At 46.6% G+C, this 13,888-nt stretch overlaps 1 protein-coding gene across 8 annotated transcripts in view; it reads right to left on the bottom strand.

Moving 5' to 3' along the window:
- The window catches only part of NCOA2 (nuclear receptor coactivator 2), a 1,201,189-nt gene that overhangs the window by 647,831 nt on the left and 539,470 nt on the right, over positions 1 to 13,888 (bottom strand). For all 8 annotated transcript variants that reach the window (XM_085605462.1, XM_085605466.1, XM_085605468.1 and 5 more), the window contains one exon: positions 4,328 to 4,500. In XM_085605462.1, coding sequence (XP_085461588.1) covers positions 4,328 to 4,500 — 173 coding nt within the window. The remainder of the gene's footprint in view (positions 1 to 4,327; positions 4,501 to 13,888) is intronic.

Raw genomic sequence — 13,888 nt, 5'->3', positions numbered from 1 at the left:
TGGCCATGTATGTAGAGGGGACAGTTCTAAAGGTTAAAGATATCTGTAGCAAACAGTGGCTTCCAGGGAGGAAGGTGGGCACATTTGAATCTACAGCACTACATGTAACAAATAGATGCTTACAGGGTAAGTAATCTAATCCTCTTGCAAGTGTAGCTGTAGGTACACATGCTCTGCAACAACTGTAAAGAAGTGCTCTCCTAAGCGGTGGATAGCAATTAAGTAGGTGGTCGGGAACTTAATTCTCTGGAAAGTTTGACTTACTCTAGCTTGTTCCCTTGCAAGGATATCCACAAAATGCTTTGTAAAGGTGTGTGAAGTGGAGCATGTGGCAGCTTTACAGATGTCCGCTATGGGTATGCTCTCGAGAAAGGTCAGAGTGGTGCACTGCTTGCAGGGAAGAGTGCGGCCTGGGGTGGGTACGTAGGGACCTTTTAGCTTTGAGGTAACAGGTCTGGATGCATTTAACAATCCACCTGGCCATGTCAGCCTTACTTACGAGCTGTCTCATGAGCAAAACCAACAAAAAGCTATTGTGCTTTACAGAAAGATTTGGTGCCACCTATATAAGAGAGCACACTTCAAGTCATGTTTGTGAAGTTTTCTCATCTACTGCGTCAGGTCATGGAAAAAAGACAAGGAGCTCAACTGTTTGGTTAAGGTGGAATGGGAAGACCACATTAGGCAGAAACTTGGAGTTGGTCATAAGAGCCAACTTATCATTATGTTCTTGCAGTGTTCGAGCCTGTAGCTCAGTAGTACGTCTGTGGGATGTTATTGGTACCAGGAAAGGTGATCTTCCAGGAGAGAAACTGCAATGGGTGAGAACATAGTAGTTTGGTGTGGGTGGGAGTGTTCCATGAGTCTGGTGAGAATATTGAGCTTCAAGACTGAGGCATGTGGTATCCTAGGTAGGATGACATGTTTAAGGCCCTGCAAAAAAGCATTAACAGATCTTAAAGAGTGAAGTGTTCCCTCTTCTGCAGCAATGCAGCGATAGCAACAAGGTGCAGGCGAATGGAGGTGAGGCTAATCCGGACTTTTGTAAATGTAGAAGGTAGCAAACACTGACTTGTACTCTAGGTGTGTCTCGGGGTACAGTACTGAACAAACGGTTTCCAATCCGCAGCATAGCAGGTGCGTCTGGCAGGTCTACTGGCTTCCTTGAGTATGTCCATGGACTCTTGAGCTAAGTTATGGTAGCCAAACTCTAGGACCTAAGGAGGCAGATGGCTAGGTTGACTTGCATGGGGTCCAGGTGTCTGACTTAACCTTGATTTTCTGTTAGGCGGGCCAGCCTGCTTGGGAGCTTCTTGTGTGGGCAATGGGCATCTCTAGAAGGAACCAGAACCATAGTTGTCTGGCCTATGTGGGAGCCGCCAGAATGACGGTGAGGGATGTTTGCTGCATTTTCTTCATCATGTATGGGAGAGGAAGAATAGTGTATCCAAAGATCCCTGATCAGTTCATCCACAGATCATTGCCCACCCATGGACTGGGGTGTAGAAACCTGGAGGCAAATTTGGGCGTATTGCGTTGTGTGCAGTGGCGAAAAGGTGTATTTCAGGGATAGCCCAATGACTGAAGTACAGGAATAGGGCTTGGAATAGGAGTCACCCACTCTTGGACTTGTTGCTGCATCCTGCTGAGCAGGTCTTCAAACTAGTTGTCCACTCCCAGGAGGTGTATTGGATGGTGAATTGCCCAATGTCAGACACACTGTACTACTGCTGATAATTACGGGAAGTGTGCAATGCCTTGCTTCGCTAGGTAATGCACTCCAAAGATGTCTGGTGTTTCCTCAAAGGATCGCTCCACCTTAAGATGTTCCCAGCGGCTGTCTTTCTGCTGTTAAAGCATCTTTTTTGCACCTGAAGGCGGGGCAGGACGTGCCGCGAGTGCCCAGACAAAACAAATATCATAGACCCAGTCCAGGAATATTGTGTGTGGCACTGAGGACATTTCCTGAGGACGTCCATTTCATCAACCACTACACCGCCTCATACATCATAGTCATTACAAAAGGGAAGGAACCAGGAGGAGTGTGGGAGCTCCGGAGATCTTGGCTTCTGCGACAGTCTCCAAAGCGAGTCGCTGGAGAAGAACGACCGACTGGGTTTTTTTCTGATGACGGCATAGGAGAAGATCAGGCTCCAGGAACATCAAAGGCATTGATTCCGGGAGCTGCGCTGAAACACCGATAACGGAGAAAAACAATCTAACAATGGAGCTTATACCCATGCACATTGCCAGCTAAGGGTGGAGTCACCATACCTTGTAACTCGAAAGACTTAGTCGAAAAGAAACAAGTTGCAAACGTCCAATCCCATCACTAGGTGGGAGGCGCAAATAAAGCATGTGCACCTACCGCCACAAAAGCTATGAGCATTTTTACTGCAGGTTAGAGCGTTGGCTAAGTCCTTAACTATTTTAAGATGATTTCTTTGGAGGCATTAGTAGAGGCTTATATTTTCGATTATAATAACAGATGCTGCTGGAAAGTTGAAAACACTTTTATAATTTAATAACCTTCTGTTTAACAGCTGAGCTGGACTGGTTTAATTTGTGGTTTGTTGTTGGGCTGTTTAAGTGAATGCATGCTGTTTGAATGTTATTTCCAGTGGTAGAACCCAGTTGTAATATATGTGACATACATGGATTTGTGGTGGAGTGCATGGGATGTTGCCAGGCAGTTGCTTATTATGTTGTGTTTATGTTTACTGTAATCAAGCAAACGCTATAGCCAGCTGATTTATGTTTGATTATGGTGATCATGAAATAATTCAAGCTAGGCTTGGTTCCTGAGCTTAAAGAAACCAGAGATGCAGAAAGGCTAAAGAGTTTTGTAAGGAGCCTTGAAATAACGTGTAGACACACTCACACTTTTGTTCTGGTATTAAAATCTTTTATAGCATTGAGATTAGCCAGTCACTGAGGAACATGATATAGCATAGCAATTTCCTCAATGGGGCATTATTTTCCAGTAATAGTATGTGGCTAAAAGCAGGTTGGGATATGCCATTTAACAACGCATCAGTATGATTAAAATAACACATGGTGTGTATGTTATATGTTTATTACACTAGTATGTTTAATGGGTGTTGTTATAAGTCAGATATATGGTTGTTGGCACAAATTATCCTTCTGCCTTTTATTTTTTGGCGGGGCTGCGACCCCTACGTATTGCAAAATAACCGAATAAAATCTGGTGTTAAAAAAATAAATAACACATGGTGGAGTACTGCAGATCTGACAAAATCTTTCTTCAGGCATGGTACCATGGCTTTTCGGAGGATAAGAAGTGGCTGCAAATGTCTTCTGTGAGTGCCAAAATAATATGCATCCATAGCAAAATATGCTAACCAGGTGCGCTGGGAACTTAACTATAGTGGGTTAAATATGGTACAATGCAGCCTGACCCTTGTCCTCATCTTGTTTATGAGTTGCTTATGCTCCTTAATTTCCTGCTAACTAGAATGTGCTAATATCTGTATTTAGTACTGCATTCAACAAAGTGTATTGCTGCGGCATTCATGGTCATCTATTTCTCTTGTGGAGCTGCCAATGATGTTTCAATTGATCTAATTGTTGCCAAAAGGTTACACCTGTTCACTGCAACTTTCAGAGCTATTACCCACTGCAGAAACTGATGGTTAACTTTCTCAAAAAGCTTTATTTGTTTTTTTTTAGCAAAACACTGTATTGGAATTAAACGTTAGAGAAATAACTTTTCATGTCCAATAACTTATCACCGTAATAATTTTATTAATATTACTAATATTTCAGAGCTTAAAAGCATCAAAATGCAAATTTTTTTCACCTTAGCAACACAAACTTCAGGACCATATATATTTAAACCCTAAATAAAATCCTTGGCGACATGTAAAGAAAGATTTTCTTCAATTTCTCTTGTGGCCTGATTTAATGGTTAGACTAAATGCATAGGGAATGCGATTGGATGTTAAATAAGGTGGAAGGGTCGAGGGGGACACATTTCTAGGGATACATTTTAACATAACTCATGATCCAATGTGGTACAGATTGATGTTTTGTCCAAAAGGACTAGAAAAAGTTATCTCGGTATGCAGTTTACAAAGTTTTATACACCTGAAGATACAAAGTGACAAAGCAGAGTGCTCATTAATCTTGATGGGAAACAGGCTAATAATCTTGTAGGGAAATAAACTAATGAGTCTGCATTTATGAATTTTTGAAGGATGCGTTTGAAACATGAGATCACTATAAAGCAACATTTCTGCGAATTGCATTGCTTCCAAGTTCAAATACAAAAGGAAAACACTTCAAAATTGATGACTGCACGTCTTACCTTGTTCTTTAATCTGACGAATTTGCTTCACAGTCTCCTTTAAAATTGCACATTTGTCAGGTTTAAAGTTGAAGTTGTCAATATCATTGAAATTTACAAAAATTAGCTCTGCAAGCTCTTCTATATATTTATTCTCCTGCTCACGATTACGTTTTTCAGAGCTCCTTTTAGGACTGGAAAAAAGGAAAAGAAGATTTATTTCCAACTGCATCAAATCTGAGAAGAAAATGTTACTTCTAATCTTAGTTCTCTATCCAGAGTATTGAAATGAATAAATACAATGATATCTATACCTATATGCCAAATGTTGCAATACTTCTTACGTGTGTTACTGGAGAAGGGGGAAAAGCACAAGAAATTATAAAGGAAAATCAATGTAGCGATGTTGAGCAGAGGTATGCTAAGATGTCCTGATGGCCAACCTACACACTTCATGTATCAGAAACTTTCTCAAGTGGGCAGCTGTGACTAACTTTCTTCATTTTTGGTAGTACCTTAGGCCTACCAAGAAGAGGTCTGCTGGTTCCTTTTAATAGAAAATGCAGGGTGCCTTTGATTTAGCTATGGAATGCTTTGACAATGGGAAGCCAGTGAGTGAAAAGTCTCGTAATTTATAAAAACCAAACTTTCTTTTCCATATATCGTTATTCTCATGAAAATAATGTATGGTTCTTTTAAAGTCTCTCCTGAATAGCAAAATGTCTCTAGAAAAAGACCTGCTAAGACAAATGCTGTAGAAAAGGCTAACAAACCTCTTCAGGTAAGGCTCATTGTACAAGTGGCAAAGCTCCTACTGGTGCAGATCGTGCCAAATCCAAGTATTTACAAAGCAGCATCCTGGAGATCAGTACATATTTTTTGCCAAGCATTACGGTCACTCCAAAACATATTGGGGAGGGAATGTGGCCTAACGGCTAGGGCGGGCGACCTCTGAGCTGGAGAACCGGGTTCGAGGCTTGGCAGGGACGCTCAACCGTCTGGGATTCTGGGCAAATCACGTATGCTCCCCTGCCTAGCAAAAATGGATGTGTCTGTCTGTAACATAACTGGTGCTCATGTAAAACCCTCCGATACCTTCGGGTCTAGTTCGCTCTATATTAAACTCCACAAAAAAAAAATACATTCTGGTTTGTCAGGCCTCTCTGCACAATGTATTTTCTCAGACATAGTTTTACCTCTTTGTCATCATGAATTGGGAGGGGGGTACTAATCTAAATGGTTGAGCAGGCGTCACAAAGGTGAGGCAAAAAGAAACACTTTAGAATTTTGGCAAACATCATTCAGTACTGTGAAAGAAAACCGAGTCACTGTGTAAAAGGTATTGTCTTTTGTTAATGTGAGTATGTGTGAAATAAGGGACTTCACATTAACACCAACCCCTCACTCTCTCAATTCCAAGAATCACGCAGAGGTAATTTTACGGTGAAACCTGTCAATAGCACAGAGGCAATCATGTACTGGAGTTATATTTCAAAAAGGATATCTGAACATCCCCAGAGTGCTCCAAATTCAGATTTGTCAAGTGCCCCATCTCTCATGCATCACCTGCTATTTTAGCCACCAGCACATTGCATTTTGGCACTTGTCGCTTGCAATTTAACATTTCAAGTATGGATTTTTAAAAAACGTGTGCAAAGTGCTTCTAGCTAATAAGCCATGACTGGCTGAAGGTATCTTGTCTAACATGGAGCTAGTTGGTAACTGCGTATGATGGGGGGGAAGAAAAAAATAAAGAACAATTTTTTTGCCAAAATGTCTTGGACACCCCGAAGTCCCTCAACATTTTGGCTAGTTTGCTTACAATACAATTTGAATTCCACTGGTGGAATGTATACAAAAAAAGTTAAAGAACGAAGCGTTTGCACTATTCTTATAGAACACCCCTCAGTTCAGCAATCCCATATGAAATGTTTGGCTTGCTTCCTGTGCTGTTTTTTTTTTAATTTTTAAACAAAATATACATTTATTGTGGTAAATTCAAAACCACTAATGCATATCAGTTTTGTCCACGTGTGTTAGAAGGTGCATCCTTAAGCCCCTGTGAAATGTTTCAACTTGCCTGAAGTATTTAACATTTTGTTGAATAAAAAGAGAAAAGATGTTTGTGGTAAAGGGATACATTTATTTTATGCTGGGGGCCCTGAATTAAAAGCTTTCCAGACCAGCGGTCTAGACTGACGCTCCTTCCTATAATTCTTAACAAGCTCATCTTTCGCTGCCCTGCAGTAGCCATGTCTCTTTTCCATATGCTTTTGCAAAGCTGATGGAGGTAGAATTGAGGATTAGCATGATGGTGCAGATTAACTCTCCGGCACTTTAAGCAGTTTTGAAACATCCTCCAACTGATGTTCACAAATATGTTCATCCTCCCAAGATTTCTTACCTACTACACATGAAGGCTGCTGTCAAAAAGTGCTAGCATGGTGTGCAGAAGGAAGGGGGGGGGGGGGGGGGGGGGGGGGCGGAGACACCTCAGAGAAGTCAGGAAAATGTAGCACTTACTGCTAGAAAAACGATGGTATTCAAAGGAAACCAAAAAAGATGCATATCAAAGCTGAAGAAATTCCCTAAATGCAAGTTTTCTGCCAAATAACGCCTTGGGAAGGCCAAACTGTTTAGGATCATACTCTAGCGGGATGCAAAAATGATCACCTTGGATGGTGGCCAAGATGACGACCGAGTAGGACGTGGCTGCTCGTCGCTCCGACCCCTGTCCAGGGCCCAAGCCGTATAGCAGACCTCAGCGGATCCCTGGACAGCGTCCTGGACACCGGTCCGGTGCATGCCTGCAGAGCCTGGACCCTGAGAGCGGTGCGGTGCCTGCACTTCACCTTGGCGAACTGCGCTCCGATTGGTGCGGCCGCCTCTGTGGCCGTGGTGGGAGGTGAGCAGGAGCAACCATGCGTCCCGGACCAGAGTCCAGCAGCGGCCCTCCTCGTAAGACCCAGGTGGCAGTGTATGACCCCGGGGGGGAGACGCTGTGACCCCACTGGCGGCTGGAGGCGCTGGAACGCCTGAGCGGCAGCCCTGGTGGCAGCAGGAAGCGGCAGCGCGGCCCGCCATCTGGGAGCTGCTAGAGAGGACTCTGTCGTCGATGGCGGCAGGTGAGCCTGCGTTTGGCGGCTGCGGAGCCCTGAGAGTCTTCGGGGCGCTGTGTCCCTCACCCCATCCTTGCAGCGCTTGGACAGAGCGAGGGCCTGGCAGCCGTAGGCCCAGGCCCATTAGTACCCGACGGTGGCTCTGCAGCAGCAGTTATTAGGCCGCTCACCCAATTTCCTCGAGGATACTCTCCCCCCGGGGCTGTGGGGGGGGGCGCCCACCTGATCGCCCTGCGGAGTGGAGCGCCACGCCCTCTGCGCGCACGAGGCCCTGATCAACATCACAGGGAGAGGCGTGGGACCCCCCCCAGACGTGGGTGACAGCGAGGGGGCCGGACTGGCCGAAGTGCGGCGCTGACCTGGGGGGGGATCAAACTGGACCGCACACATCGTGTGGGACCCAAGCGACCGGCGACTTACCCCCCTCCCGATATTCTGACATGCATGCACGACTTTCAGCTTAAAGAATGCATCCTACGGGAGGAGCGAGCTAAACACCCCATAGACTTCTGCTCCTGCAGGCCTCTCCTTTTTCAAGATCTGGCAGCCTCTACTTTGCAGAAAAGGCAGGAGTTCCGACCCGTCACGGCGTTTCTGCGCTCCAAGGACGTCTCCTATTCCTGGGGGCACCCGTTCCGGCTCATTTTCAAACGGGAGGGCAAGCTTCGCCAAGTCCGCTCTCTTCGAGAGGCCTCTTCACTACTTCACTTGCCAGAGAATGATCATGACACTCCGGAGAGGGAAGCACCTGTTCGACTTCGTAACGACTCAGCAAGATGGCACCAAGTTGGGAAATCTCCATTGCGTCTTCACCCGGACCCAGAGGCAATGGCTAAGGAACATGCGGCTGTGCTGACCTCTCTGTCAGAGGACTCTAATGTTGCAGACTGAAGTATCCCGGCTCTGGTAACAATAGCTGCAATTCTAATGGGATCCATTTTGTCTTAGATGGCTGGGCCCTGTGCGGGGTCGAGGCGGCGGGTGGCTCCTGCTATTCATCTCACGACTCTCCATGGGGCAGTCTGCCCGGGACATTTGTGGACTTTGCAATTTGATGCCTTTAGTTGCATGTTTTTTTTAAGGGTTTGTGGGTTTACTCTTCCTTCCTCCGGGAATGATGGGTTGATGGTATTTGCAATCTGTACCTTATATTCGCTTTTGCAGGTGGTTATTAGCACACCTTGGGGCTTCCTCTCATGTCGACTGACATTAATATCCTGTCCCTTAATGTTAAGGGGCTAAATAACCCTACCAAACAGCGGGCTGTCTTGTCCTTCCTTGAACGCTCGAACGCTCATATTTGCCTACTCCAGGAGACACACCTCCTACCAGCTGACACACATAGGTTGAGGTCCAGGGCCTTTCCTCATCAGCTGTTCTCCTCTTGAACCTCTAAGACGGCAGGGGTGGCGAGTCTGGTCGCCGCTAAGCTCCCGGGCCAGGTGGGCAGCAAACTTCCGAGATTAAGGGTAGACTCCTGGCGCACACCTTCACCCTGGGCACACACACCCTCATAGTAGCTACTGTATATGTTCCTTATGAAGGCCAAGAAGGGTTTATTTGGGACGTGGTCCATGACCTAACGGGTCTACCGGACTGACCCTTGCCTTTAGAGGGGGATTTTTACTTGGCCTTTGATGACGCAGTGGATCGATCAGGGCAGCGATGGGGGCAGACTGGGGCCCTTTCTCAGGATGGGAGACTCCTACTGGCGGAGGCTGAACTTACAGATGTCTGGCGACTGCGGCACCCAGGGTCCAGGGAGTACACCTTTTACTCTCATCCCCATAAGACGTACGCCAGGATTGACTATGTACTCACCTCTGACACACTGACGCCACAGACATGAGAGGTGGAGATCCTTCCCTGCCCCCTATCTGACCATTCGGCAGTGCGGATCTCCCTGTCCTTGCACCACCACCGGTCCACTTGTAGGTTCTGGCGTCTGCGTAAGACGATGCTTAAATGCCCCTCGGTGGTACAGCAAATCCATAAATGTATTACTGACCATCTGGACCTCAATGATTCCCCCACCATGGTCAGGGGGGAGTTTCTGGGTAACGCGGCAGCAGACAATGGGGATAGGAGTGAGAAAAGGGAGCGAATATCCAGGGAGGTTTTCAAACTGGAGCGCATCCATCAGCGGACAGGGGCATCCAGAGTCTGGAAGCAGCTTAAGGCAGCCAGGGCACAGTTGGCGGGATTGGATGTCGACAGGGCTGAATACGCAGCCCTTCGCCTGAAGCATGCTTTCTATGTGGGAGGCGATAGGTGCTGGAAGCTCCTCGCCATCAGGTTACGCACACAGCGACAGACGTCTCGAGTTACTGGGATCTTGGATCACCAGGGACGGGAATATGACACTGACCCTGAGATTGCGGATACGTTCCGGTAATTCTATGAGACCCTATACGGGGCCTCAGATTCTACCCGAAGACAGCCCGGCCCACTATCTGCAGGGGGTCTCCACGGCTAAGCTTTTTCTGAGTCAGGTGGAGGAGCTTGCAGCCCCCATTAGGCTGGAGGAGGTCATCTCCGCTATCTCTCGCATGAAACTCCATAAATCACCAGGTCCAGACGGATTCTCCTCTGTCTTGTATAAGAAGTTTTGCGCAGTCTTGGCCCCACGTCTGGTGCGGGTCTATAACTCAATAGGGACTGCTCCTGCCACCTTCTATGCTGGAGGCGCCGATTACTGTAATACCCAAACCGGGTAAGGATAGGCGTTTGTGTAGTTCCTTTCGCCCTATATCCCTCCTTAATGTAGATTTAAAAATCTTTACCGGGATACTGGCGCGGAGACTCTCTAGTAACCTAACCGGGCTGATAGACCCAGACCAATCCGGGTTCGTCCCCGGACGTCAGTTCACTGATAATACTAAACTACTTCTGCACCTGGTAGACAGATCTGAGCATTTCCCGGCGGAACGCATGCCTCTTTCTGTTCATGCTGAAAAAGCGTTTGACAGGGTCCATTGGCAATACCTTAAGGTGACGCTGATACACTTTGGCTTTCCCAGCCACTTCATCGACTGGGTTTTTGGTAGCTGCGTGAATCCTACTGCTACAGTGTGGGTGAACGGGACTGCCTCTTCAGCCTTTCCCATATGCAGGGTTGCCCCCGTCACCACTCCTGTTTGCCCTGTATATGGAGCCCATGGCTCAAAGGGCTCGTGAGAACCCTAACATCAAGGGGGCCTATTTCGGGGGAACGAACACAAACTGTTTATACGCGGATGATGTGGTGGCCACACTGGAGCGCCCAAGAGAATCCCTACCCGCACTGCTGGCTGAATTGGACAGGTTCAAATTGGCCTCGGGCTTTAAGATCAATGTGCACAAGTCCTAGATTTCTCCTTGGAGCCTGGGACACTGGGGCTGCTACAGCGGTCCTATCCGGTCCAGTGGGCCCGTGCCTCAATTCCAAACTAAACGGCAATACTACGGCAGGTCCGTGATTCCCTCCGGAAATGGACACCACACTATCATGGCTGGGTTGCATAGCAGATGTGAAAATGTTGATACTGCCACAAATTCTCCATCTGTTCCTATTGGTGCCTGACAGGGGTCATAAGCTCCAAGCAACGGGATGTAAAACGTTTTATTTGGCGGGACCAAAGGGCTTGGCTTCGTAGGGAGCTTACCTACAGAGACCCTGTCGAAGGGGGTTCGGGGGGGGAAGGGGGGTGTCCCGGACCTACAGGCTTACTGGCAGGCGGCCCAGATGAGAGCGCTTGTAGAGTGGTCCCGCCCAGAGTCTGAGAAGCATTGGCTATTTATGGATAGGCCTCTTGCTGGTCCGCCTCTGTGGGGGGGTCCTTTCCTCACGCGAGGAGGCCTCGGAATCTGTACCTCTCCAAGGTGACTCACCCTACCCTTTTGGCCTGGGACAAGGTCGCTGCCTCAAGAGGGCTTACGTCCTTTCAGTCTCCGATCCCGCCTATAGTTCAAAACCCCGACTTTATGCCGGGCCTGGACTATGCGAGGTTCCATCATTGGACAAAGAAAGCCTGCCGTCATATAGGTCATCTTTTTTATCTTTCTGGGCCCCGATCTTTTACTGATCTTTGTAGGGATCAGGACTTGCCGGAAACGGAGCGTTATCGCAACCTTCAGGTTCGACACTAAGTTCTATAAGGTGACGTGCGGGGGCGCGGAGAGACACCTCACTTCCTTTGAGAAATGGCTGCTCACACGCTACAACAACTCACGTTGACCTCGAACTTATATAGGTTTCTCAAAAGCACTCCTGACACTGGGAAGACTCGTGGCCAGCTGGGAACGAGAGCTAGGCAGAGCCCTGACGCAGAAAGAATGGAACGATATTTACTATAGGGCCGGACGCACAGCTCGCAATGTGGCCCCCGCCGAGATGGCCACTAAAGTGGCCACCTATTAGTACCTAACCCCTGTTCGACTCCATAAAGGTAACCCTTCCCGCAGCTCGCACTGTTGGAGAGCTTGTGGCTCGCTGGGTACCATTACTCATTTGCTCTGGGACTATCCTTCCCTGGGGGCATATTGGCAAAATATCCTGGATGATGTAGACTCCTACTTTGATACCCAGATCCCAGTATATGTCCTCCTGGGCTTTCCCAATGCTCTTACTTTCACCCTTAAATCCCAGAGGGGTAAACAGATGGCACTAACCCTGGGGGCAGCGGTTCAAAACATACTTGCCCACTGGGCCACCAAGACGGTCCCAACTCCACTGGGGTGGCTCCATAGACTGTGGGGCATTTTGGGGATGGAGAAGATCTCCCTTTCTCTGACACATCCAGGGACCTCCTTTCACGACCTGTGGGAACCTTTCCTCACTCTACTGATGTCGGAGTTCACAAAGCTCACCTGCCCCAAATACCTGAGACTCCTGAGACGTGCAGACCCCCCTACGCAACCAGCCCTGAAGACCCCTGCTACCTAGTGTATTCACCTATACGGGTCTTTCCCGTTTGATCTTGACATTCCCAACCCATAGAGATGCGCCCATTGCATGGGGGGAGGAGGGTGGGGAGGGAGGGAGGGTGGGCGTTCCTTTTTCGTTATTGTTGATCTATGATTTGCCAAATGTCATAATTCCACTACCGGATTGCATTCCAATGAACACAGCTTGTTTACTGGTTCGTTGCATCCTTTGTTTTTGAAATCAACAAAAGAAATATAAACAACAAAATGATCCCCTTTACTGGCACTGCAAGATGGAAGGAACTTCTGGAGTTCTTAAAAGGTGCCGTGCCTAATTGACAAACTGTAGTGTTCAGCCTATTCGTGGCTACATATTCCCTTTATTTAGGGGTAACAGCAGTGCTTTCAGTCCAACGTATTTGATTTGAGTAAATTGATTTTTTTTCCAAAACAGTATGTAAATGTAATGTAGCTTATTATAGGTATGTTTCTTTTTAATAATAAAGATGATCAAGAGATTTGACACTTTTAGATGGCCAAATATATTAAGCTTTCTAAAGGCATGTTCTCTCTAAAGAGCAAAGTTTACAGACCCACAGAAAAGGTTACAGACCGAGACCTTGGCCTTTTCGTACTAGACTCTTCTTTTTACAGTCTACTGATAATGGTGTTAGAACAACCTGTATGGTGGCTTCCAGAAAACCAAGAAGCATTAGGACTAGTGGTTTCAACTGCAAGGTTTAAAATATAACCCATGTCTGCAATGCCAGCTCTAGAGCAGCCCAAAAATAATTATCCTCCATTTGAGCAACTTCCTGGATGGCTATAAGCAGATAAAGCAAAAGTCCAACACTTCAAATGAGTTGCAAGCCAGGTTCTCCCTCAGAAGCAACGTTAAAACTTCGAAAAGATCTGACTAAAGGGTGTGTTTCAGACCACTACAAAGTATTTGGCCACAAAGTACTGCTATTCCGTGCCATTTCTGAATATGCAGTCATCAAATAATGCAACATGTATGACTGTTCTGCTTATGCTAACCATCCCCTGGAATACTGGAGGGCCTTTCCCACTTCCTAAACAATTATACCATATAATGGACACAAATTAAGAATTTTATTAAACCTTTCCCAACTAAATTGGTGAAAAAATCATACTTTTTACAGAAACTGCTCTAACAAACAATTATATATTTTTGTGGGCCGTTATGTGTATGAAAATCAACACAGCCTCTCATTTGAAACATGTATTTAGCATGTTACTTTAGTTATACCCCACATCGTTTTTCATTTTTACATCCTGCTCTCTCCAAATAGATGCTTAGTAATGTATCATGACTGATAATAACTGATAATCGGTTTTGTGGGGGCAGGAAGGTTCAATAAAGTTGCACCAATTTCCTACTCAAGGGTTCTCCAAAGTCGGTCCTGGAGGGCCGGATCAACGCATATCCCCATTTAGATAAATGTAGTTATTTTAAAAATCTAGCATGGATCCGGCCCTCCAGGACAGACTTTGGAGAACCCTGTCCTACTCCATCAGTAAGCAGTAGAGCAACCTC

The sequence above is a fragment of the Triturus cristatus genome, chromosome 5_1 (genome assembly GCF_964204655.1).
Source record: "Triturus cristatus chromosome 5_1, aTriCri1.1, whole genome shotgun sequence".
Lineage (NCBI taxonomy): Eukaryota > Metazoa > Chordata > Amphibia > Caudata > Salamandridae > Triturus > Triturus cristatus.
Note: the sequence above shows the minus strand (reverse complement) of the source record. Positions and strands in the feature narration are given on the sequence as shown.